Consider the following 25,145-nt stretch of genomic DNA (forward strand, 5'->3'; position numbering starts at 1 on the left):
CATCCCTACCTTTGGTTTTCTGGCTCCCTGCATGCAGGGGAGCATCCAGCCGGGTTGGTTTGAGCTGTCAGCCACAGAGAGCTGCGATTAGAACTTTCCCACTGCTCCAAGCAGGAACAGCTCTGCAGGATGCAGACGGCAAGGGGATCTCATTTTGGATGGAAGTGGGGTGGGAAGGAAGGGCTCACTGCTTCCCTCCTTCTCAGGGCATGAAGGGAAGACCTCCAGGAGCTGCCTCCAGCCCTCGGGTTCTTGCCAAGCAAGGCTCAGCGGGAGCCGAAGGCAAGTGTGCTCCAGGGGAGCAGGGGCAATGCGAGCTGGGTCACAGCAGGGACTCCTGCTGCCAGTCCGAATCCCAGTGCTGGCGGAACCTCTGCAGCAAGAGAACCTCTCGGTCCCAGCTGCTCCCCTCTCCGCTAAGAGCCCGAGTGTGGCCCTTTGCAAGACCCCAGCCTGTACCCCGTTCTAAATAAAGCAAAGATCCAAAGAGTAAAAATAATTCTGGGGAGGAGAGGAAGATGGGGGGGCTCTTTCATTTTATTTGATGTGGCCCAATTTCAGTGCCTGTGGATCTGTCTCCTGCTCTTGGCTAGTCTATCAGTCATTGTCCCTGCCTGAGAGGGTCACGTCTGGGCAGATCTCAGGGGAGGAACTGTCTGCATGTCTGAATGCAGCACAACCTCAGGCCCTAGCAACCGTCCTCCTGCCGCGAAGGCTTCCCTGCCAGCTCAGCCCCCGGCTGCTTCCTCCACATGCTTAAGGAAAATTAGATAAATGAGCCATCAAGACAGTCGGACTAGCTTTTAATGGGACGGCGCAGGCTGGAACAAGTCCCTTCTGCATCCCGGCCCAGGGGAATCGCTTCTTCCTTGCACCTTTCCACCCGTGACTTGGCGACAGTGCTGCTGGAGCCAAATTCTTCCTGCCCTGTGCTGGTTAATGGTGCTGCTTTGGGCTCTGGTTTCCCCAGCTGTTTGCAAAAGGGAAATTTCCCCATAATTTTTTTTTGCAAAAGGGATTTTACTGTGTCTGCAGCTTGGGTACTCAGGAACCAGGCAGAGGAGGGCTGTCCGGATTACCCCTGTTGACACCAGGCAAAAGGGCTGCCTTCTCATCTCAGCCCTTAGCAAGAGGGAATTAAGACCATTACAAGGCTATCAAATAGGATCAGAGTCCCTCTCCCTTTCTCTGAGCAGCCCAGACCTGCTAATCCTTTTTCATGCAGCTGGACCAGCACCCACCGTGCAGTGGGGAAGAGCTCAGCTGAGATGGACAAGGGGCCGTCTACCCCATTCCCCCCCCCCGCAGCCACTGTTGGGCTGAGCAGCACGTTATCAGCCCGGGTGCGATCCTAGTGCCGAATGAAGGGCAAGGAACAGGCACCGAGTCGGGCTGTGATGGGGTGAACGTGAGGTCTCCTCCTCAAGTGTGATGGGGATGGGCTGTAGGGTTTGTTCGAGCACTCGGCTTCTTCCTCTTGCTGCAATAACACGGACAGGGGCTTTGCCGCTTGCCCGCCTGCCCAAAGGCAGCTGGAACCCCTGCCCTGCTCAAGGGGCTTTGGGGCTGCAAAGTGTAAAGCAGCAGCTTTTGGAGTGGCGAACAGACTCTGGGTTACTTATTTATTTCTAAAACAGCCAACAGCCGAGGCTGCTGGGCCTGAGGATTTCACGCAAAGCAGAGGGATGACCCCCAAGGAGCCCTGACCCAGCTGGCTAGAGCAGCAACCCTACAAAAATACACTCACCCTCCACCGGTGGAGGCAAACGCTAGGCAGAGCAAACCCCAAAGTCTGTGCTGGTAACCCAAGCTGCTGCTCCAACCTGGCCGTAGGGTCTCTACCACGCAAGGGCGATCCCCACCGAGTCCTCTGCCCAGCACCTATCACCCAGGGCTGGCAGGAGCCGCTGCCCTCCAGGAAGACACAGCGGCAAAGCGTCCCCGTGTCGGGTCAGAGCAGGCAGCAGCAAACCCAGCTGCGGGGCTTTGGTTCCTCCATCACCGTGCAGGATCAGGAAAGGGGAAGAGGGGCTGGAGGGATGCAGCCCGGAGCGGCAGCGGGGCGAGAGCAGGCACAGTGGTGATCGGCGGCAGGAGCAGGCGATGCCCACGCTGGCCCACATGCATAAAACCCGTCGTGCCGAGAGCTGGTGGCAGACGTATCCCCATGTGCGTGTCCACGTGTGCCGCCAGCACGTCCGAAGGGGGGGAAACCGGCCAAGGCAGGAGCAAGGGGACCAGCAGCCGAGCACCGACTGCGCCCCGAGGCACGTCCCAGTTCCCTCCAGTCAGGAGGCTGCCAGGTACTGGTGGAAGTAGAGGCCGAAGAGGCTGGTGACGACCTGGCAGGCGGCCACCCACCAGGTGAGGAAGGCGAAGAGTCCGCGCAAGAAGAGGGGGGTGAAGATGCCACCCAAAACGCCCGTGATCTGCTCCACTGCGGCACGCACGTCCTCCCTGTCCTCGCCGCCGGGATGCGGCGATGCTGCAGTTGCTGCCAGGGGGAGGGGAGGGGGCTCCGGGTACAGCCCCCATGAGTGGTGCCCTGCGTGACAGAGGGGACAGGTCTGCGGGGGTCGGTCCCCACGCTGCAGGCCCATCCCCGTGCTAGACATGCTGGTGGCTGAGTCCCAGCACGCTTGCTGCATGCGTTACGCTCATGCCAACCGCAAACCACGCCTTGAGAGCCTGGGGACGCTTTGGATGCTGATGGCTCGATGACGACTTGCGGGTCTCATCCTGCCCCTCCTGAGCCCCCCCGTGTTCCCTGCATTCCCCCTGCCGCCTCCTTACCCAGCGTCTTGAGTAGCAGCGTGCAGTGGAGGGTGAGGATGATGGGTCCCAGGTACTGCAGGCTGACCACGGAGACGTAGCAGTAAATCCTCGCGATCTGTGGGCAGCAGGGATCAGCAGGAGGCTGGCGGTCGTACCCGGACCCCTGCTCCCATCCCAGCTCCCACATCCAGACCTTGCGCTGGATCTCCAGGACAGCGATGCGCCCGGCTTCCTTCCTCATCTGCTCCACCCAGCGCTCGGCCAGGCCCAGGTACGCCTGGAGGTGATGGCGGGTGACGGCCAGGCGCAACAGGCAGAGGCCGACGATGGTCCAGAGGCGCGCGGTGTTGTAGGCAGAGTCCGACATGCTGGGGCAAGAGGAGGGAGCTGTCAGGGAGATCTCAGGGTCCAGAAACCCCCTGTGTCCCAGAAAGGGTGTCTGATGGGAGAGGTAGCAGCAGTGGGGAGGATGGGGGGGGGCTACTAGTGTTGGAGGAGGTAGACTGGTGCACCCGTGCCTCAGTTTCCCTTGGAGCAAGGATGCCAGGACACAGTCAGACACTTACAGCTGCACCGTCTGCTTGCCCATGGGTGCGTGGAGCAGGAATTCCCGCGAGATGGGCTTGATCCACATCACCACCACGAGGACAGGTGCCAGGAAACTCATGTGGAGCAGGACCCTGCAGCAGAGCCGTCACGAGACCCCCATACAGCGTGGTACCCCCTGTCCCTCCATCCCTCAGTGGGCAGGGACCGGTCCTCACCCACACCCCCAACACCCTTCTCCCACCACCAAACCTCCTCGCTGCCCTGCAGAGCAGGGAGGGGGGGATCCCAGCCCCCAAAATGCCAGCACCAACCCCCTCGCCTCCTTTCCCTCCCGCAGATTTCACCCAACTGGGTCAGGGGCTTGTCGGCCGCCATCCGGAGAGCGTCGAGGTGCGTCTGGGCCAGGCGTAGCCCCGGGAAGGTCAGGCAGGCACCCAAGAAGGAGCACAGGGCCACCAGCCCCAGCTTGAAGGCCAGCTTGGCGAGGGGCAACCTGCGGAGAAAGAAGGTAGCGTGGGGGGGAACGGGTCGGCCCCGTCCCCGGTGAGCCCCTGAGGCTTTCCCGCCCCAAACCTCCACAAAGCCTCCCGAAAACCCCATTTTCCTCCCTGCCCGGTCATCAACTCACGTCCACTCCCAGCCCCGCTGCTTCAGGATGCTCTCCAGGTTGCTGCTGACACCGGCCAGCCCTGCGGGGAGCGAACCCCCCCATAAGCGGGGTGCCCGCCGCCCCCAAGGACCGCCTGCCCGCCCACCTCTCCCCGTCACCCCTCACCCACCGGGCTCGAGGCCGAACTCCAGGTAGTCCTCACGGATGACCAGGGCCACCATGGCGAGGAGGAGGAAGAAGAAGGCGAAGGTGAGGCAGACAGAGCGCTCACCCCCCTCCTCCGAGCGGAAGTAATGGCGCATCACCATGAAGAAGACCTTGCTGCGGGTGAGGGGTGGCCGTCAAGGAAACCGGGGGCTTCGGGACAGCCCCCCCCAATGCCAGTGGGACCCCCCTGCTCATTAGCATGTTGTAAAGCATCTGCATCGTTAGGCCGCTGCCACGTTCTCTGCAGGGAAAGCTCTCATTAGGCACCTTTACAGCTCATCAGTGAGTGGTTTATAAATCCAGAAATTTAAGTTTTCCACCTCAACTGGCTTTTAATGGGGAAAAAACAAGGACGGTGGGTTCCCTCTCCTGCCCACTGGCAGCCTGAACCCGGCGGTCGGCAGCAATCGCACCCCAAAAGTCGGCAGAAGGATACACGGAGAAGATGACCGTCAGCAGGCACCAGAGCACCCCGATGTTCGTCTCCTTCTGGGGGTCCGCCAGGCAGTAGTAGCCCTCGGTGAAGAGGTACACGGCAGTGGAGTAGACGGCAAAATCCACGAACCACTGGTACTCCAGGAAATAGCGCAGCACTGGTGTGACAGAGGGACGTGTCACCGTGCTGTGGGGACCTACTGGGGGTCCCGGGTCCAGGGCAATGCCGGGTCCTGCGTGCAGAGGGAGCTGGGGGTGCACGGGGGGGATTACCGAGAGCATCCACGGCAGTGATGGGGCTGGTGTCCAGGCGGAGGTCGATGTCCCGGGGCACAGAGAGGGGCTTGTCATCCGTCATGCCGTTCATCCTCCTGCAAGGCAAACCTGGGCTCGAGACGGCAGGCAACGAGCTGGCTTGTCCCTTGCGTCCCACGGTGCCGAAAGCCCCTCGCGTGGCGGCACGTCCCCAGCTTGGGGCTCCTCGTCACCAGCACCGGCCCGGAGCCCAGTGGAATCCCGCAGCATACGGGGATGACTTCCATTATCACCAAACCAAAATATTTATCGTTTTAAGTCCCTCCTGCCTGCCGAAGCCGCAGGCACGAGCTGAGCTGACCTGTCCCGCTTGGCCTTGGGACGCTGCTTGCCTGCCAGGGCGCAGAGCTCCTCATCCGAGGGATGCTTGTAGCGGTGCAGGCTGGAAAGGAGCAGTCGGGTATCAGTGGTGCCGGGTGTCCCCGAGTCCCCCCCCCAGCTCCGGGGACGAGCAGGGAGGGACAGACCACGTACCTGCCATTGCAGAGCAGCCAGCGAGCGAAGGAGCAATGCGGGGCCATCTTCTGCATGACGCTGGCTGCCAGAAGGCTCACCACCACCTGCACCCCCATCACCGCCTGCACCGGGGACACCCTCAGGGAGTGACCCCGGCACCTGAACCCCCCAAAGCCGAGGTGGGGGGAGCTGGAGACCCCCCCCCCCCGCCTCCACCAGCCTGCAACACCGGGGCTGTCTGCTTCTCCCAGCCCCTGTCCCTGCCATGGGACAGCCCGGGCATGCACCCCACGGGCGTGCAACCCACTGGGACACGCTGGGCATGCACCCCCCCCCGGGCAGGCACCCCCCCGGGACACCCCCGGCATGCCCACTTGGATATGCACCCACCCCCCCCCCGGGCGTGCAACCCCCGGGACAGCCCCGTGCATGCACACCCCCCCCCCCCAGGCGTGCACCCTCCCAAAAAAGCCTGGAGATGCACCCCCCGGGCAGACACCCCTGGGGCCAGCCCCCCCGGGCAGACACCCCCGATCCGCGCTCACCATGCCGGGGTCAATGCAAAGGCGGCCGCAGGAAGCTTACCCGCCACCGCCGCCACCCCACGCCGGCCAATCCGCCGCCGCCCTCACTTTGATTGGCAGCTTCTCGGCCAATGGAAAGGCGGTGCTGGGTGGAGGCGGGGCTCTCCGCGGCGCCTAGTTCCGCGGGCGCTGCCTCCTGGGAGCTGTGGTCCCCGGCGCTGTCCGGAGGTTACGGGTTCGAGTCCCGGCACAGCCGCAGCAGCGGCCGCGTGGATATATAGATAACAAATCATATATGTGGACGTGGCTGCACCTCCTATGTATAGATGTGCATGCATGTGGGTGTGCCGTTGCACCTGAAGGGCCCCTTCGGGTTGAGGTTCTGCGATACCTATCCCTGCACGCAGCCCCCGGGCGTTGAATTTTGGGGGTAAGGGAGGGCACAGGGGTTTGGGTGGCTCAATCCTGTCCTCCTCCGTCCTGGGTGAGCTGGGACCTTCCCCTCCCCGGTGCTCTCCCTGGAGGACAAGGTTGCAAGCATCTTGCCCACCTCGTCCTTATGCCCACGTCTTCCTTGCGAAAGAAACGGGCTCCCTTCCTGCATTTATCCCCTCGCTGCTGCCCAGCCGCATCTCCCTGCGAGCACCGGAGGAGCCGATGGTGGACGAGGCCAGGGCAGAGCCCGTTGGGTGCAGCTCGTCCCGGACGGTGGGTAGGGGGCTTCAGGGCCCACCACAGCGCCAGCGCCTGCGTCACGGCGGGGGTCTGCAGGCATTTCATCCGAGCTCGGGGTTACCTCGGACCGTGACAGCCCTGCCCTGCAAGGAGCACCCAACGGGGTGTGGGGGGCATCTGTGGGTGCTAGTGGGTGCTCCTGGTCCAGGCAGGGTGCTGGTGGCCCCGAGGGGTTGCCATGGATATCGATCTCCCAGGCAACGGGATGCGCTTCCCGCTAGATGTCGCTTCCCGCCCGTGCCCCGAGCATCCCCCGTGGGTTGGGGTACCCAGGCTTGGGGGGTACCACGTCCCCCTGCCCTTCCCCAGCACCCCCCCAGAGCAGCCCGGGCATGCAGCCCCCCGTGTGCCCCCATGCCAGCTTTGGCCGGGAGCTGAGCAGCCCCTCCGCTGACGGCGGGGGGAGAACTCAGGGGCTGTGATTCCAAAAATTCTCCCAGCCAGCCCCAAGTGGCCTGATCCTGGCTGTCAGGTGCCCCCGACTGCGAGCCAAGCCAGGGTCCGGGGAGCAGCCTGCTCCATCACCTTTGCTGGCTGGGCAGAGCCTGTGCCCCCCCCCCCCAAACCCCCAGACCCCCCCAGCCCTTGCACGGGGGCGCAGCACTGGCCACAGGGTCTGCCCAAACTGGTGGCTGCGCCTCTCTGGAACAAATGCAGGGCCCCAGGATCCTCGCAGCCCCCACGGCGTCGGCTTTCAGCTCCGCCGAGACACAAAAAAAGGAGGGAAAGGTGGAAGATGGATGCTCAGAGCACCCCCAGCCCAGCCGCCCTCCCCCAGGACACAAAAGCCCCTTTGAGGTCTGATTTTACACCGCTCCTGCCGAGATGCCCAAATTAGCATCAGCAAAGGGAGCTGCTGCGACGGGCCGTTGTCGGTGCTGCTGTAAAGTCACTGAATTAACGGGGGACCCCGGCCCTGCGCCCGGCAAGGGGGTGCCAGACCCAGCATGGTCCCCGTACACACCGGAGCGATATTTCCTTGAAGGACTGGGGTTTGGCAGCCACACGGCACCCACTGAGCCGGAGCCCAACCTGGGACAACTGGGCTCCCACTGGTCCCATAGCTGGGGGACCCCATGGGCACTGCAGCTAGGGATGGACTCGAGGACTTTCCACCTCTGGGCGATGCTGGGGGCAGCTGGCATGCCTGGAGCTGGTCTGTGCCCATTTCCACACCCCCCCCCCAGAAGTTTCCCATTTTGCACAAAGGCGGCGGCGGGCGGTGGCGGGCATTGTCCGGGCTGCATCGCATTACCCAGGGCTCCCGGAGAAATCACTTGTATTTCACGGTCCATTGAGCAGCTGCCTGTATATATTTTCTGTGTTGCACTTTTAGCATGACAAAAGGAGAGGGCCTGTGAACTCCTTGCTCTTCAGACCTCTCCGACACGTCCCCTGAGCGGAGCCCCCCTCGGTTAGCATAACAAACTGCCACGCTCCCTCCGACGTGCTCCGGCTCCCTCCCGGCCCTTTCCCCAGGGTAATTTAATGTATAGCTCAATATTTGGGCGTCTGGGTCGCTGGCGGTGGCGGGCGAGCGCGTGCTGGGGGGAGTTCGGAGGCAGGGATTTCGGCGAGGACGTCCTTCTGATACATCCACAGGGGAGCCAGCCTGGCCCCACGTCACCCACGCTGTGTTTAACTGGTCACCAGAAACACTGGTGGGATCTCGCAGCCCTCCGTGGGGAGGGGACCATGGCAGCAACGCCGGCTGGACCTGGCACTGGCTCCACGGCTCCGGCATCCCGATACCGAGTGAGCAACCGGAGTCACCAACTTCTGCGGTGACGCTGTGCATCATCCCCTGTCTGCTCCTGGAGCTGCAGGTCTCCAGGCTCTATTTTTGCCTTGAAATTTGACTTAAAGTCAGAAAACCGGCAGCTGTGGGGCTGGAGGGAGTCTCAGGACCAGCTGCACCAGCTGGGGCTGGAGCAACCAGTCAGTGCACTGGGAGCTGGTGGTGTTGGCTGGGTGTTTGCCCCTCCCGGGTCCCAGTTTGCTCGACCTGTCCCACCCGTCCCCCATCAGGGCCACCCCCGGGGAGACCCGTGGACCAGCAAAGCGGGGCTGGACCCGATTCCCAGGTCTGGGGTGGAAAAGAGAAGAGGGAGTGAGGGTGAGGGGAGATGTGCCTGTCCCCACACCAGCCAAGCCCAAAGCCGGGCTGCTCCTGCCTCCCCCCAGCCCAAAAGGGACAGGACATCGTCCCCTCTGGGGCTGGGACCCCCACGGGGCACTCCTCGCCTCCCACCATGGGAAAGGAGAGGGCTGGCAAGATAAAAGTTTGACCCACTGGGAAGGAAACACACCCCAGACACCGGGTCTTGTGGGGATTTGGGGGGTCCTGCAAGAAAAAGGGACAAAATTCTGCTCAAACACCAGCGGCGCGAGGGAGACCAGGCTGCAACACGGCTGGGGGCTTTGAACACCTTTAATGCGTGTGATTTTTTTTTCCCTTTCGCCTCATTGAGCTGCAGACCTCATCCTCCCGGTGCCTCGGGCTTGGTGGCAGCGGCTGTGTCCTTCCAGCTTCCCGGGGTGTCATCTCGTGGTCCGTGCACCCGTCCGGCACCAAGGTATGGGGGGGACCCCCGGGTGGGACCCCCTGGGCATGTCAGCCTTCAGCCTTGGGGCTGCTTATATGGGAAAAGAGGGAGGAAGCCCTTACCCTGGGGATGGGAAGGGCATCCGCACGGATCCTGCCCACGCTTCAAACCCAGCCTTGCTTTTCTCCAGCCTTTCTCGGGCACCCGGACCCCACGGCATCTGCTCATGTCACCTGTTAATGGGAGAAAATGGTGTGAGCCCAGGCCCAGCCCAGTGACAACCGGGGTTGAGTTCCCACAGGACGGCCAGGAGGTTACAGTGTCACCGCAACGCCAACTCCCTGCCCGAATAATTTCAGTCCCCATCCCACCGTGCGCTTGGGGACATTTCTATTAGGGTTTGGCTCCAGCCTCCTGCGGTGGAGATAGGCAGGAGTTTGGGGCCAGCATGTATTTAAGTGGTTGGTGACAGCTTGGGACATCTTGAAAAAGGGCAGGTGACAGCAGGAGCAGGAAAAACCACATCACTGCTGGTGTCTAATGGAGAGAAGAGCTCCCGCCCGGGCAGGGGAGGGAGTTGTGTCCTGCAAAACTCCTGTAAGTCCATTAAGGCGATGCTCCTAAAGCAGTGAGACCTCTGGGGTGACCTGGGCACCGCTGTGGGGTTCGTGGGGTTCCCACCTCCCACCCCATTCCCGTGGGCTGCTCCAAAAGATCCTTACCGGGAGCCGCGCTTTGTGCCAGGTCGCTGTCCCCCGGCCATGCGGTGGCACCTCTTCAAGTCCTTGTTGCTGTCGGTCGCTTGTGGGGGGTCCCGATGTCCCGACTGTGGGGTGCAGTCAGCAAAGCCCCCGGTGCGCTGCCGGGCAGCTGCCTGCAAATGAACATACGTGGCGTTAGCTGCTGCCTGCACCGGGGCTGCCATGCCACATCGCGGTGCACGCACCCCTCCCCTAATTCCAGTCTCCTCCTGCATTTTCCCGTCCTCCCCACGGCTGCATTTCCAACCCCCCCAAGCCTTTCCCTTACGCAGCTTTGCAGGGCCTGAGCCCGAATTTGCTCGTTAATTGGCCAGTCGGGGCGTCTTTGTGTTCTCCCTTCACGTTCAGCCTTCGGCGTTGCTTTATGGGGTGCTAAAGCTGCGCTGACAAGTGCTGCATGGCATAAATCCCCAAGAAGTGCCTGTTCTTGCCGGCTCACCCAGCCCTCATCCCCCACCAGCGCTCTGCTGGCTTTGGGGTTCAGGTCCCCCTCCCTCCGTGGTCTGCGTGGGGTGGGGAATCAGTGCAGGCACCCTCCTTTTCCCCGAGCCCCCCCCCGACCCCGAACACACTGACGCCCTCAGGGCTGGATGCACACGGGGACCGTGCATCCCCCACCCGTGCGCATGGATGCCCACGCAGGGCTGGCGAAGGCGTGAGCGCGTTTGCATGTGCTGAGATCGCCTGATGCTTCAGCGTGAATATTCCTCTCCGAAAAGCTCCTCCTCGATGCTTTTATGCTCGGGTTTTGCCAGAGCCTGCCTGGGCTCTCCCTCCGGGATACCGCAAAGATGCCGGGGCGCGGGGTGGATGCTTGATGTCGGGGAGGTCCCCCGCGAGGTCAAGCTCCCTGCAAACCCAACCTTTCCCATCACAATCCCACTTCAAACCCTCTTCCCGGATCTCCCTCACCCCTTGCCTGCGCTGACAATACCCCATCTGTGCCCCATCTCAAAGGAGCCTTGTCCGGGGGATGCAGATGCCTCGGATCCCCTTTTCCGGGGCCGGCTGCGTTGCTGCCGTACGGAATCGGGGCCACGCACGGGGGGGGGGGGTGCCCACGCTTCCCAGGAGCTTGGGGTTCACTGCGGTTCTTGCTCTGCCTCCCTGAGGCCAAGGGGGTCCCCGTCTGCCCCCCCCACACCTCCCCTATCTCGTGGGGTGAGACCACTTGAGCCGAACATCAGCGCAAGCACCTGGCGTAAGGATGGCTGGGGCTGGGACGAGGATCTCAGCAGCTCAATCAGTGCGATGGGAATGGGAAGGGCTCAGTCCTGCTGCTGCACATAGCGTGAATTTAATTAATAGACCAAGGTGCTTTTTAGGCAGGAAAACCAGTATTTCTTATTTATTGACATGCTCAGCTAATTTCTCTTTTCCCTAGTGAATTGACCAAGGTCCACAGCTTATGGGGCAAAAACCAACCTGTTCAGATGTCCACCCTGACTTTCGCCGAGGTGCAGCGAGAGCTGCTGGCATCTTCTCCCTGCTCCAACATGGGGGCAAGACATGAGTGACCCCCTGGGAGCCCTGGGGCAGTTTGTGGGCCCAAATCTGGGTTTGTGGCACGGCTCGGCACCACTGGGGCAACTGCCTGGGGGGGAATAACCCCCATGAGATGTGGCTGTAATGGGGGAATTGGGGTGCCCGGGGGGTCCGCACTCCATCCTCCCCCGTCTGCCCTGCCCTCGCCAGGCTGGGAACAGCTTGAGTGTCCAGGCAGGGAATTCATTTAAATAAATTTCCATAGGGATTAATTTCACCCCTTCTCCAGCAGCGTGGCGGAGGCGAGCATAAGTGTATGTACATGAGAAAAGCTGAGCCTGTTTTGGGGGAGATGAGGAGGATGGGGGGCACCCTCCTCTCCCCGCAGCCCCATCCACCCTCGCTGCCCTTCATCCCTTCATTCCCAGCTTTGGGAATGTTTTGAGCCCCTCCTTGCCGGTGCACAAGCCCAGCCCGGTGGGTGCTCAGTGCCAGAGATGCTGGTCCCAAGCAGGGGAGATCATCGAGTGCAAATCATCCAGTGACCCAGAATTTCAAAACTTTCCAAACAGAGCTACAGTGAGCTAAGAGTGGGTGTCGGGTGGCTTGAAATACCATCAGGGAGAGAGATTTGGGCTGTGCAAGCCAGTGGGAAGAAAATCCAGGAGATTTGCCATGATCGAAAGCCCACGGATGCCCCCCCGCCTACCAGGAGCCTTGTCCCGGCCGTGTCCCAGTGCAGGATTTGCCCCACGGACACCTGACCTGGGTCCTTCTGCACCAAAAATCTGCGTTTTGCTTTTCGGCACTCCCCAAGCAGCATGCCGCTGGCACCCCGGGGGACAAAACCACGTCGGGACTGGGATGAGGAGGGAGGCGGCGGGGGTTTCTGCATCCACAACGATGGGCTCCGGGATGGGGGAGCACAGGCACGGGGCAGAGAGGGTGCACGGGGATGCCACCAGCAATTCTGCTGCCGAATGCTCCCACGCCGCTGAGTAATCCAGCCCACGGGTCCCCCCCGAGCTCTGCTCACCCGCAGTCCTGGCAGCCTCCCCCACGGCAAACAAGGATATTAAGGACTGGGAAAAATACCCCTGGAGCTGCCGCACAGTCCGGATGCTTGGAAATCCCAGGAGTTGATAAAGCCATGATTTTTTTCAGCTTTTCCAGCCCTCCTCAGGACCCCGGCACAGGGGACACCCTTTCAGCCAGAAGAAACGATAATCCCCCTCCCCGTTCAACGAGTGCAAGAGCATCTAAATGACAGATGCAGGTTTTTTTCCATTCTGCTTAGGATTTGGGATTCAAAGCATGAGACAGATTCAAATAACAGGGGTAAATAAATCAGGGCTAGTGAACACTTGGAAACAAGCAGAGCGATAGCTATTTTTGGCTGTCAAATTTGGGAGGTTTTAAGGCTCCTTCAGGGCACGAACCGCTGCAAGAATTCGTTACCACTGCAGCAAAATAAAAGCGCGGTGAGGAAGGAGAGTTTCCTTTCTCCTCCCGGGGAGATGGAGACGAGCAAACCCACCAATGCCAGGTCTGCCGGGCTTCTCGCACCCACAGAAATGCTGATTTTGGTCTCTGGGGTGGAAAATGGGGACCTTGGGTGATTCTGGGAGGGAATGTCCCTGTGGAGGGTCTGTCCCAGGAACCTGCCGTTGCTCCCAAGTGGAGTTTTTTCCACTGAGGATAGAGATAGCAGAATTAAACCCATTTCTTCGAAAATGCCAAGCGGAGCACGGAACGTCGGTGGGATTTTTGAAAACTAAAAAATACCCTTTTCATTTGGATTTTTTGCAGGAATCCCAATTTTTAAGTGACTCCCATGCCCCTTTGGGAAAGCGAGGCTGCCCGAAGGGCAGCTCTCACCGTGCGGTGCCAGCCCCCACCAGCTCGGGCTCTAAAGCACCCACCTCCCTTTCCGTTTGGTGCTGCAGCACCCGCTGGCACCCAGCACTGCCCCAGTGTCCTGCACCTCGTTTGCTTGAGTTCATTAAGGCTTGGAGGTGCAGGGAAGCAAGGAAAGCCTGCAGCCCCGCTGGTGGCTGGGCTCATTAGCATAATTTTGGAAGCCTGGGCTGCTGCACAGCTGGGCACGGCTCTGCCTTTAAACCACACGAGCTCCAGAGCTGGGCTTACAGGGGATGGAGACTGGCTTTTTTGGGGTGCACAGCGTGCCCCAAGCCCTCTTTTTTTGCAAGAAGAGGCTCTACATGCTGCACACCTCCTTTTCCCAGGTAAACGGCCCTTGCTTTGTGTCCCCAGCCTGGCTCGGAGCCCAGAACAGGCACCCGTGGTCTATCCCAGGGTGGACAGCCCCCATGGGTGCTGGGGACCTGGCCCCACGGGGCAGCACCCAAATAAAATGAGCTGAATTATAGTTTAAGGCAAAGCTCAGCATCAGCATGGAGGTTCTCTGCTCTTTGCCATGGAAACAAGCGTTGCTAAGGGATTGCTTAATAAGGAGTAAAATATTTAAAAAATCTAAGTTTATGTGGCAGCAGGATTGAACCCCCAGCCCTGGGGAGTGGATGGGGCTGTCGGAGGCTGCCCTTGCAGCAGCTCCCACGCACAGCTGAAAGCTCCGGTTCTCCATCCATATGGAGAAACCTTCGGCATAGGGAGAACTGGGCACAGGGCAGGGGTGCTGGGTGGTTTGGGGTGGCCATGGGCTCCCCGGCCACGCTGGCATGGTCCTGGGATCGCTCCAGCACAGAGCTGGGGATGTCAAGTCTGCAAGCCTTTAAGCATATATGTTATTAAACAGATTCGCAAAAGGGTCCCCAAGGGATAAAAACACCGGCACTGCCCCCTCAGAGCGGGTGCGATGCTGGGGTCTTGCACGGTGCCTCAGTTTCCCCTCCTGCATGACCAACGTGGCTGCTGCCGTCAGCACCCGCTTCTCCCGGCATCCTCCGTGGGCACGCTGAGCCGGCGATACCCGTTTAACTTTATTAATTTTATGGGCATGAGGAAAGGGGCTGGGTTGGGGGGGGGGAATAATACAAGCAGGGGCCACCTCTGACCTTGACCCCCGTCCTGGCTCCCCGCGGCAGCTGGGCCGTCGCGCCTTTGCCGACAGCTCAATGGGCGCTTTGTCTGCGCCCGCCGGCCCCGCGCAGCCCCGTCGCCCCCAATAATATTTATGGAGTCGGCGGTCACCTTCTCCCCTGCTCCCTGCATCTCAATAACAGCCGAGCTGGTGAGATCCAGGGAATCTGGGAATTTATAGTCCGGAGAGTTGCTGCTCTTTAGCCCCGTGGGGTGTGGAGTGGGGGATCCTGCCCCTCGGATAGCGTGTGTGCATGAATAGCACACCCCGGCTTGGTTTCGGGTGCTGTTCACAGCCTTCGAGGTTTTTTTGTTTTTTTTCCTTTAAAAAAAAGCCTGTTTAAAAGCAAACAGGTGGGGGAATTTTCTTGCTTTTTCCCCGAGTCTTGCAAAGCCGCTCTGCTCCCAAACTAGCTTTGGGGGATGGAAAAGGTGGTGAAAATGCAGTGCTGATTTATTTGACTGTGTTTCTGTTTGCTGTCCAATTCCTCCATCAATTAAAACAATCGAAAGCTCCTTTCCAAAGCTCCAGCAAAGAATATTTTAAGGTCCCTTTGCCGCAGATGGGTGCAGCCCCAGTAACCCCCAGCATGGGGGGATTTGGGGTCTGCCCTGGGCCCAGCAAAGTCCCCGGGAAGCTCCCTCAGCATCCCGGGCTCCATGATTTAAGCAAAGGCATTTATTCTGGAAGGGATTGACCAGGGAAACCTTAATATTTGGGGCAGAAAGAGGAGGATCGGTGAAGGCGCATGGCACAACGATGACCCCAGTTTGCTGGGATTTGGAAAATCCTGATAAAGGGTGACTTCTTGATGGGTGATTCGGGGCAAGAAGGGACCAGGCGTGAATCCAAGTTCCTGCAGGGTTATTCCAAACTCTACCGAAAACAGGGCTGAAGCAGTGGATCTCTGCAGGTGGGAAATTGGGCCAATGTGGGCTGGTTTGGTTGTTTCCAGATGCTCCAGCTGCACAGAAATTGGTCAATTGAGCCGGATGCTACCACCGCTATTCCCACATGGATAAGAGTGAGAGCCCTTCGGTGCGGATCAGATGCTGAGTGATGGGGAATTGCCAAGGCTCACGTCCTTTCCTGCTTCTGGGGTGAAAAACCAGCCTGGCCAGGATCCAGCAAATCCCCCAAATGACTCGCCAGACACCCAGGGACTGAGAGGGACAGCTCTTCCAACAGCCGGGCCAGATCTTTGGGGACCCAAAATCTCCCCCACGAAGTTGAGTTGCTCCCATGTGCCGGCCCCAAAGGCACTTGCTGCTCCATCCTGAAGAAACTGGATTTTGGGGCTGTTTCACCGAACTTCGGGAAATAGCCCACGGTAAATGAACCAAACTGGTCCTTGACCAGCTTTGCCATCATCTTCTGATAAATCCTCTAGTTTGGAGCAAACCAGCCCCTGGCTGATCTGGTGCGGAGCGAAGCAATCCTCCAGTGCTGACGGGTGTTTCTGTGCTGGTTTGGCTCGTCTTTCTGTTAATTGAGCTAGGAGGTAACGGGCAGAGAGGTGCCAGGATGCTGGGTATGTCCACAAACCTCCCTGTGTGGAGAATCGTCCTTTTGAGCTGTTTAACCCCAGAGCTGCAGGTACTGCTGGGCTTCAAGTAGGGTTTTCCCTGGGACTGGGGGGGGGGGGGGGGGGCTCATCCTGACCCCCCAAACGCCAAACAGGAGAGGGGAAGACGGGGGATGCTGGGGAAAGCAGAGCCGTGATTTCCACGCACGCTGAGCTCCTTTATAGCCGATCCACCAGGGAAACTGCTACAACCCCCCTGTGCCCAGTGCACTGGGGCACCCCGGGGAAACACGAGCATCCCTCAGCACCACCCCCTGACCCAGCTTAAGCCGAGGCAGCTTCCAGCCTATTTAAAAGAGGAAACCAATTTATTTTCCCCCCTCCTCTGCTGGATGAGGGTCGGAAGGCTCCGTGGAACATCCTGCTCGAGGCCGAGCCGTGTCGGCGCAGCCCGGAGCCGCCGCTTCCCGAGACCACGGCGCACGGGCTGGTCCTCGCTGTGCCGCGGAGCATCTCCCGTCGGCCTCGCGCGCACGCGGCTTCTTCCCCTTCCCCTTCCCCGGGGTTCGTTCAGGGAAATGCTGCGTGACACCGGCCCCCGAGCGCTGGCGGCTGGAGATGAATCTGGTGTGTCACCTCCTGCCGCCGCCCTCGTTCCCAGCCTGCGGAGAGGATGAGCGGGAGATAACGCACACTCCCCTGCAAAGAGCAGGGCGAGCAGAGGAGGACGGGAAAGGGAAAGTCCTGGGAGGCAAATATAAATGGATTTTAGCGAAGCTGGAGCGGCAGAGCTCCTTTATGCGAAGGGTTTGTGTTGTTTTCCATGCAGGGCGAGAGCAGCCGCGTGCTGACGGGGCCGGGGGAGGATGGTTTCTGGAGATACCTCGGACACCGTGGGTTCAGTCCGGGTGGGAAACGTGGGGTTTTGCTGCAAGAGGAGGGTGCAGGAACGTGGTGGGGGCCCAGGGAGAGCAGAGGGCAGCTCAGTGGGGGATGCCCGAGCAACGGCCGTCGCCGAACGACAAACCAGCTTGCAAAGGGACGGACCCACCGGGACGGGGTCTTGCCCGCAGCCCCTCGCCAGCCTCGTGCTCCCTTCCCGACGGCGGCTCGGCGAGGACCGAGGCTGGCGCAGCCCTCCCGGGAGCGAGCTGCCGGCGGGCGGGTGGGCGATGGAGGGTGGTTGTAACAAGCATCATTGCCGGCTTGCTGAGCTAGGCATAATTGTTGCAAAACCGCTGCGCACATGCTGAGCTTCATAATTATCAGGCTTGTCTGCCAGGCTCTCCCTTCCCCCAGCACAACGGCACACTTGATTATGATTATGGTGGCTAATTTTGTCTGGTGCATCTTAGGCATATGGGCCCCCACCTGCTCTGAATATGCAAACGCCGCTGATTTGCTCCTCGGCGGCTGCTCTGAGCCGGGGCCTGTGGGCAGGCGGGGAGGGGGAACCTGCCCGGCGCCGCGAACAAAGAAACCCCACGCGGCGGCACGGGCACAAAGAGCCGCCGGCACCGGAGCTGCCCGCGGCACGGCGTGGCGATGCCCGTGCCGGGCGAGGCCTCGGGGTTTGTTTTCCATGGGCAAGACGGAGCATCGAAAGCGTGCGGCGCGGCGTGCACGTAGAGCGTGGCACGCACACGTATTCCCCCTATACGATCGACACCCTACGGACAACCCCTGCCACGCAACCCCCGGCGTTCGCCTGCTCCAGCCCATCTTTCCCCCATTGCCGTTGGATGCATCCGCATCCCGCGGCCTCGCAGAACCTTCCCTGCCCGCCGTAAGGTATTGTTTTGTGAAAGCTACGAGCGGGGTTTTGCTCGCGTGTCGGTAAAGCTCATAAAAGCATCCGCGCGATGGTGAAGGGCAGCTGAGGTGGTCTCGCGTCTGCCTCGCCGGGACCGCTGTCAGGGGCGCTTTGCCATGCTAATGGATAATTAGATAGGCAGACAGACTGACAAGGATCCAGATGGATGGATAGATGCCACGAGGATCTGGTGACAGATAAATAGGCAGATGCTAATGGGCAGCGCAAACAACAGCTTAGACTCCTGCTAATTCCCACTGTAATTTTTAAGCGCTCTCCGTCCTCCTCCCGCTTCTCCCCCCCGATCCCTCAATGCAGAGCTCTCACCAGCACATCCATCACTTATATTTATATTAATTTTTTTTTTTTTTTGCACAGAAGTAGCATAAATGGTTTGTAAGGGCTCTATGGAATAAGGAGTAGCAGTGAGCCGAGGTGGGCATCGTGCGGGGGCTCAGGGAGGTGAAACCCCTGGGGTTACCCTGGGACCAGCCCGAGCCGGGCTCGGCTGTTGGGGCGTCTCCATCCCTCCTTCCCCAACAGTGCCACCACCTCCCCGACGCTGATTTATTTTTTAATTAAAAAAAAAAAAAAAAAAAAAGGTTTGTCTCTTTTCTTCCACTCCCGAGATGGGAAGAAAATTGTGAATGGAGGGGAGGTGGCCGAGGTGGATTAGAGCTGGAGAGCCGCGGCCGAGCGGGTGGCGGAGACAAAAGAAAGCATCTTCGCTTGTTTTCCCTTGCCGCGGGGAATCCACGTGGCGGTTGCGGGAAGGCGGGGAAAGCGGGAAGGGGAGATAAATCCTGCTGGAAGGCTTTCGGCGGCACCCGCACCGCGTGGGAGATTTATAGCCCTGTGCTTCGCAGCCACCTGCCTGCCATGGGTGCTGCTCACCTGCTCCGCCGGGCCGGGCTCGTTAGCGGGGACCCCTGCTTAATGAGATATGGGGATGCTCGTGTGACTGTAGACCTTTGGGTCTTTCCAGCTTGGCAGGGACCTTGCTGCCACCGTTGCCACCCCCTCCCGTCCCAGCCTCAGGGGGGCTGAGCCCTGGCGTGAGCCGGAGCCTCGAGCATCCTCCCGTGGGTACCAGCTCCGCAGCCGCCACGCTCTGCCTCCCGCTCGCGCTGCCTGGGGTCTTATCTGCCCATCTCCTGCTTTATCGCCTCGCCTTGACTTGTCTCTCAGGCCATCAGCCCCTCCATTATCTGCTCTTTCTTCCATTCTGCCCCTTTTCCCTGCCTTGTTTTTTAATATTTTTCCTACAGTTCTTTCTCTCACTGGTTTCTTTCCTCCCCTGCTCTATAGATTTCCCTACTCTTCCTCACCGTCTCTCTTCTCCTGCTCCTTTTCCCTCTCTCCAGTGTATTTTCTCTCCCCTCTGCCATCCCAGGAGGAGTCGGCAGGACCGCGGCAGTGGGGACAAGCGCCCTGGGGTTGGTGTCCCCATGAAGCTGGGTCCCTGGGCTGCCAACACAGGCAGGTCTCGTGGTCCTATTTCAGGCTGAGCTGCAAAATATGGCCCAGGAGATGCCATCGGCATCTGCTGCATCTTGGGAGAGAGCCAGAGCCTGGTCCGGGGTGAGGAGAGCCCAGGGACCGGTCCCCAAAGGCACCCAGAGCATCACTGCCAGAGCCGGGCGCGAGCACCCTGTGCCTGCCCCGAGGCAGGAGCCGGAGGAGAAAACCACCATTTCTCCCTTATTTCACCCAAACTGAGGCCAAAGCAGAGGTTGGGGATGGCCCCCCGCCGTGTCCATCATCGCACCGGCCGCAGGGAGCGGGTGTCTGCGGCGGCTGCCGGGGTGGCCGTATCCAGCACCCGCTATGTAGGTCAGAGCCGGCGCTGTGAGGGAGCGCAGGGGCCCCCAGGGTCACCCCCGCCTGCCGCCGAGCTGCCAGCTGGGATTAAACCCCTGGGAACCTCTTACCAGCACCATATATATACACACACACCATATCACTGTATATATATATGCACACATGCCCACCATATATGTGTATATATATAATATGTATGTATAATCTCAGCCCTTTTCTTGTTTCAGGTGGAAGCAGCTTGCTGATACAATTAAAATTTTTACCAGAAATGACCCCGTTGCAAATATTCCGTTTTTTAAAGAAGCTAATTCAAGTTCTCAGCAACTTGCCGAGAAAGCGCCCGGGGGCTTTTCTGACGAGCTCCCACAGGTATTCCCAATTTCCTTCATTTGCCTTACGAGGTAAGTGGGAAAAAAAGAGAAATATTTTCCTTATAAATATAGATAGATGTATAAGAAATATTCCAGGGATTATTTTTGTTCCCTAAGCAGATCCCTCTTTCCAGGAGTTTTCCAGTCTCTGCACCGTCACCTAGCTGAGGTGGATAAAGACCCAGCAGTTACAGGTCGGGGTGACTGGATGGATGCTATTAAGAAATGTGGTAATGGCGAAAGCTTTAATTCCCAGTTTTAAAAAAATTCCTTTTCTAGGCATAGATGTTGAAAGCTTCTTCAATGCTCGATTCTTTTCCTTCCCGTCACAAAAGAGCCTGGGAGAATTCCCAAAAGCAGCTTCACCCAACCCTGTGCATCAGGCAAGGGCAGCACCTGGGTGACACCAGGACTCCCACAGTCCATAGGTGTTGGAAAAAAAAGACAATATTGGGAACATGAGGATAAGAGATGCTTAAAATACAACCCAGCTTTTGGGGAATTAATTTTGGACCGATTTCTTGCTGTGGCCATCACCTGGCAAAATCCCATTTCTCCTTTTGGGTAGTTGCCCTCATCCCTCTGCGAGCACCTGGCTTTTTTGGGGGGGGGATAAATGGACGCACACGGGGTACAGACGCAGCCGTTGACCAAGACAGACGGACGGCATCCCCAGGAAGGACAGAATTTGGCGCGGGAAAAGGGGCAGCGATGGCATTGCCTAGACGAGGCGTTTAATTAAGATGCAGCAGCGGTACTTTGGGTGCAAAAAGCAGAGGGGGAAGGGTTAAGGGGCGGCGGGAGAGAGGGGTGAGAAGAAAGCCCGAAGAAAAGAAGGGACCTCATAGCACCCGGCGGGGCTTGATGGCTTAATTACCATATTCAAATCTAATTAATTCCCCTTTGCATAAAAAGGCCACGGCGGGCGTGGGACCAGCCTTGCAGATGGCGTCTCATGCTCAGCACCATTTTGGGGCCGCCGGCCATCTTAGAGCGAGGAGGAGGAGGAGGACGGCTTTGCCCGCGGCGCCGAGCATCTGCTCGGGGCATCCGTTGGGCACAGGGCTGTGCTGGGTGCCGGCACCAACAATTCCCATCAGCCATCATTAATATTGCTTTGAGGAAGAAGAAGCTGTTTCAAAGCTGGGGGGAGAAGGAACGAAGCAAAAATGGATGGGAAGGGGGGGTCCAAAGCGATGGGGCGTCATTATTTGGGCATATTGGTGTGTCCCTCGCTCTTGGATGGGGCTCCCTGCTCCATCCCTGCATCTTGGGGTCTCCAGATGGGATGGCACCGGTCTCCGCACGGATGGAGATTGCCTGTCGATGCCGGGATTAACGTCCCCGGAGATATTTGCTGGAGGGGGTGGGCGATGGGGAACAAGATGCGGCGGCGGTCCTGGGGAGATGTACGTCTCCCCAAGACTGCTGCTGTGCCTTGCTCCCCTAAAAAGAAGCACTGCCACTGCCTTGTGCCATGGGAGCATCCCAGACCCATCTCCGGAGGGTGATCCCATGGGAATGCACCCCACATCCCCCTTGGGGTGCCAGTGAGTAGGAAAAGCCAGGCAAATCCAGCCTCGATGAGCGGATACCCAAAACCCCTCCAGCACAGGCATTGTCTTGGGGCAAAATGGGGGATAATATTCCTCATCTCCCCATTGTGCATCTGGGGCCGAGCCAAATCCCTGCCAGAAAACCAGCCCCGAAAGCGTGGGCTGCCGACGGGCACCGTGGCAGCGCCCGTGCCGCCTGCCAGGCTCACCCTGGGAAAGGTGAAAGTTATTTTTTCTAATGTTTCGGACAGCTTTGCGGTCACGTGAAAAAACTTGGAGGAGTGAGGACCGCAGGGGATGTGGTTTTTCTCCCTTGACTGACTCCCAAGGATGCGATGCTGCTGCTGCTGCTGCGGGGCTGCGCTCCTCCCCACCCCCCCTCCCCAGCGCTCCCGGGGGGGTGGGATGAAACTGCAACCCCCCCAAAACAGGCTCCCAGATGGAGATGGAAGTCGCTTGTGCAGCTAAAGCCAATGTCTACAAGCAGGGAAAATGGGGGGGTTGGATGGAGCAGAGCAGGAGGATCTGTGGATGGTGGGGGAGGCTGCATTCCCAGCTGGGGGCAAAGCAAGAGGTGAGGGGGGGACAATTCCGCCTTCTGCTGTTTAGTCATAGAAAAGGATGGGTTTGAGTCATAGAGGAAAGAATTTTAGATGTACATTAAAAAGGAGATAGGGGGAAAAAGTCAATTATTTGGCAACCAAAAGCTGTTATCAATAGCCCAGTCTTCCACTAGCTTTGAGGGGGAAATCTAACCCTTTTCAAAGAGGAATATAAATAAAATGGGGACAAAAGCTGGGGTTTTTGCCCCTGAGAAAACAAGGAAAAAAAATCAGCGTGGCACCTTGCAGCCTGACAACTGCAGCTACCTGCCTGGCCCTGACGGTGAGGAGCAGCCCAGCCACGCGCAGAGCCATTGTGGGTGCCCCCTTCCACGGCGCCGCTCCATGGTCCCCCCAAATCCGGCTGGAGAGAGCTCGGGGGAGGTTTTGTGGGGAAAACCCAGTGCTGGAGGGCTGAGCTTGCAGGAAGGGAGAAGAAAGCAAGAAAAGCCCAAACTTACCCCGTCCAGGAGAGGTGAAGGGCTCTCGAGCATCCTTGGGGGAGCAAAGCTAACTTCCCTTGCTTAGCTCTGCAGGCACTGCGCTTGCCGTGGAGGGATGCGACCAAACCAGCCCGTCCCCGGCAGCCACGTACAACTTTGCCACTGCAAACCCGTGCCAGGAGCAGCCTCCTCCCAGCCTGGCGGCTTCCACGGGCAGGAAAGTCCAGTCCATGGTGCCCCACGGGGCTCCTCCATCCTTTGACGTCCAGGGCGAGGGTGCTGTGGGGTGGGTGGTCTTCCTGGGGCTCTGCCCACGCTGGCCTGGGTGCTCCCTTTTGCTGTGGCCGCTTCGCCCCATTCCCGTCCCCAGTGAGGGATGCTGCCGGACCGCAGTGATCAAAGCAACAAGGGGATTTGTCCTCTGCAAAAAAAAAAAAAAAAAGAGCAATGTTGTCACCTCCAAAACCACACCGATCACCTCCAAAACCACACTGATCTCACTCTGCTCACCACTGAGCCATCTTAACCAGCCCAGCCGCCGCGCTGGGAAGGCGCACGTGGCCGAGACGATGCTTTAAGGGGATTGCAAAAGTTTCTACTGGCGTCGCTGGAGCCTGGCGAAGGGCCTTGAGGTCTCCGCACCCGCCTCTATGTACAAAACCCAGTCTGGGTACCTGCACGGGTCCCCACTTAGGGACGGGTTTGTGTTTGACCTCTCCATCGGGATGTAGAGAGGGGGTCGAACGGCTCCATCACCCCATGGGTTGTATCCTGGACTGCATCCTGCATCCCCGTTTGCAGACAGGATAGCATTGGCATGAAGAGGAGCCAAACCTTGCCGGGAGCCGGTGGGGAGGGAGACCCCTCTGTGTCGGATGATGGGGGCAAATCCCCTCCAGATATGCCCTTGGTCATGTCCCCCGTCCCCCAGCACCCGCTGCTGGGGAGAGGATCCCTTGGTCTGCCCCAGATCAGCCTTTTTATCACCCAAAACCACGGCGCGTGGAGGTGAGGACTTCAGCTCTCGCTCACCCCAGCACCCACGTTCACCCCGCACAACCCTGCCCGGGGTGTGTGTGTAGGGGGGCACCCATCAATCCCATTTGCTTTGCTCCCAAAAACTCAGCCCCCTCCAACGCCCCCTCAGCACTCCCGAGGCTGTCCGACGGGAAGAGAGGACCCCCAAAAAGACCGGAGACAGGGTGGGTTGATGGCGGGAGCTGGCGGGGGGACAACCCCGAGGGGATGCCCAAGGGGACGGGGGGCTCAGACACAATGCTGCCATTGAGGGGGCCGCGCCGTGGGTCCCGGCCCTTCCTGCCCAGACACAATAGGGGCGGCCCCACGCGCCACTTGGGCGCATTGTGCGGCGGCCGCCCCCCCCCTCGGCCCCTCCTTTCTGTCCCCCATCGGATAATGGATCCGCTTTGTGTGCTTGGCTGGACAAGGACTTTGTGGCAGAGAAAGAACCGGTGTTTGTCTGTCAGAAGAGATCGGCCAAGAAAAGGGATGGGGAGGAGCGGGTGGCTAGAGCGGGGCAGCGTCCCTCACCGCAGCATTGGCCTTGCACGGCCCCCGCGCCACCGGCGATATTCCCAACGGTGCTGGGGGGGTGGAAAAAAGTCCTTGCTGGGAACTCGGGGAGGTGCAGCACAGTGACCGTGGCACTGCCGGATCTGTCACTCAAACCCCATCCCCGGTCCCAGCGAGCATCCTTGTGAGTATCCCGGCGAGCATCCCACCGCATGCCAGCTCCCCTCCTCGAACCCAACACAAATCCGTGGTGGCAGAGGGTCCTTGTCCCCCTGCCAGGCTCCGGCCCCCCCCAGCCCCTCCAGGTGCCCCCTGGCCACCATTCCTGGGGATGGGATCAGCAAAACCTACAGGAGATTAATTCTCCGGCCGCCCCTCTCCTGCAGTACCGGTGTGTGGGAAGGCGGACAGGATAATCCCCGACTTCAGCATAGCCAGAGCTGCAAAGAGCAGGATTAATAAGAACTAGGCTTTAATTTCAGCAGCCCTGAACAGGTCCCTTCTCCTGCAGCATCCCCAATTCCAGCACATCGGACAATTAAAGGACAGGGGAGCTCTGCGGCTGACAGCCACGTCCTAGCTGCTCTGGGAGGGGAAAGCCAGCCCTGGCACCATCCGGCTGGGAAAAAACTGCCGGATTTCAGCCCAGCCGAGCAGCCAGCTCTGCATGTGTGGGCACACGCGTGTGCCCGTGGGTACACACTAACGCCACGCATGCGCCACGCAGCCCTGTACGCTCTGCGGGAGCAAGCGCAGGGCCCCTCCGGCAGCAAACCCTGCGCAAAGCAGGGCTGAAAACCGGGATTATTTGCTGTTAAAGCAATTCAGGAGACCGGTCACATTTATCCTATAGGTTGGGGCAGGTTTTTTAATTGCTGAAATTCTGGTTTTTTGAAATCAGGTCTGTGCGAACGCCGGTATTTAATGAAAAATGTAGAATACTGTTTCCCAAAATTTTATCCTGGTAATTGGTTTCTCAATGTACTGATGGGTCTGTGCCTGCTGCCGGGCGCTCAGGGGAC

The 25,145-nt window shown here is 59.5% G+C and overlaps 2 protein-coding genes across 9 annotated transcripts in view; both read right to left on the reverse strand.

The window, feature by feature from the left end:
* Positions 1–1,608: 1,608 nt before the first annotated feature.
* On the reverse strand, positions 1,609–5,971 carry TMEM161A (transmembrane protein 161A). Its single transcript, XM_069790447.1, has 12 exons — positions 5,893–5,971; positions 5,366–5,469; positions 5,193–5,273; positions 4,850–4,947; positions 4,578–4,734; positions 4,104–4,255; positions 3,953–4,013; positions 3,674–3,817; positions 3,342–3,455; positions 2,969–3,143; positions 2,794–2,890; positions 1,609–2,545 (listed from the first exon to the last, which is right to left on the reverse strand). Exons 1-12 carry the CDS (start codon positions 5,893–5,895, stop codon positions 2,289–2,291), a joined length of 1,443 nt encoding a protein of 480 aa, XP_069646548.1. The 5' UTR covers positions 5,896–5,971; the 3' UTR covers positions 1,609–2,288.
* Positions 5,972–9,019: 3,048 nt separating this feature from the next.
* The window catches only part of LOC138686568 (uncharacterized), a 37,290-nt gene continuing 21,164 nt past the window's right edge, over positions 9,020–25,145 (reverse strand). For all 8 annotated transcript variants that reach the window (XR_011325920.1, XR_011325921.1, XM_069790464.1 and 5 more), the window contains 3 exons: positions 22,609–23,011; positions 9,875–10,026; positions 9,020–9,385 (listed from right to left, as the gene is read on the reverse strand). Coding sequence is in view for 6 of the 8 variants with exons in the window: in XM_069790464.1 (XP_069646565.1) it covers positions 9,930–10,026; positions 22,609–23,011 (500 nt within the window). In the remaining 2 variants the exon portion in view is untranslated. The remainder of the gene's footprint in view (positions 9,386–9,874; positions 10,027–22,608; positions 23,012–25,145) is intronic.

Source organism: Haliaeetus albicilla, chromosome 8, assembly GCF_947461875.1.
Source record: "Haliaeetus albicilla chromosome 8, bHalAlb1.1, whole genome shotgun sequence".
Taxonomy (NCBI): Eukaryota; Metazoa; Chordata; class Aves; order Accipitriformes; family Accipitridae; genus Haliaeetus; species Haliaeetus albicilla.

Coding starts and splice junctions, on each gene's coding strand:
- TMEM161A (XM_069790447.1), bottom strand. Junction 4,948..5,192: donor CCCAAGGCCAAGCGGGACAG/GTCAGCTCAGCT, acceptor TTTGCCTTGCAG/GAGGATGAACGGCATGACGG. Junction 2,891..2,968: donor TCCTGGAGATCCAGCGCAAG/GTCTGGATGTGG, acceptor TGCTGCCCACAG/ATCGCGAGGATTTACTGCTA.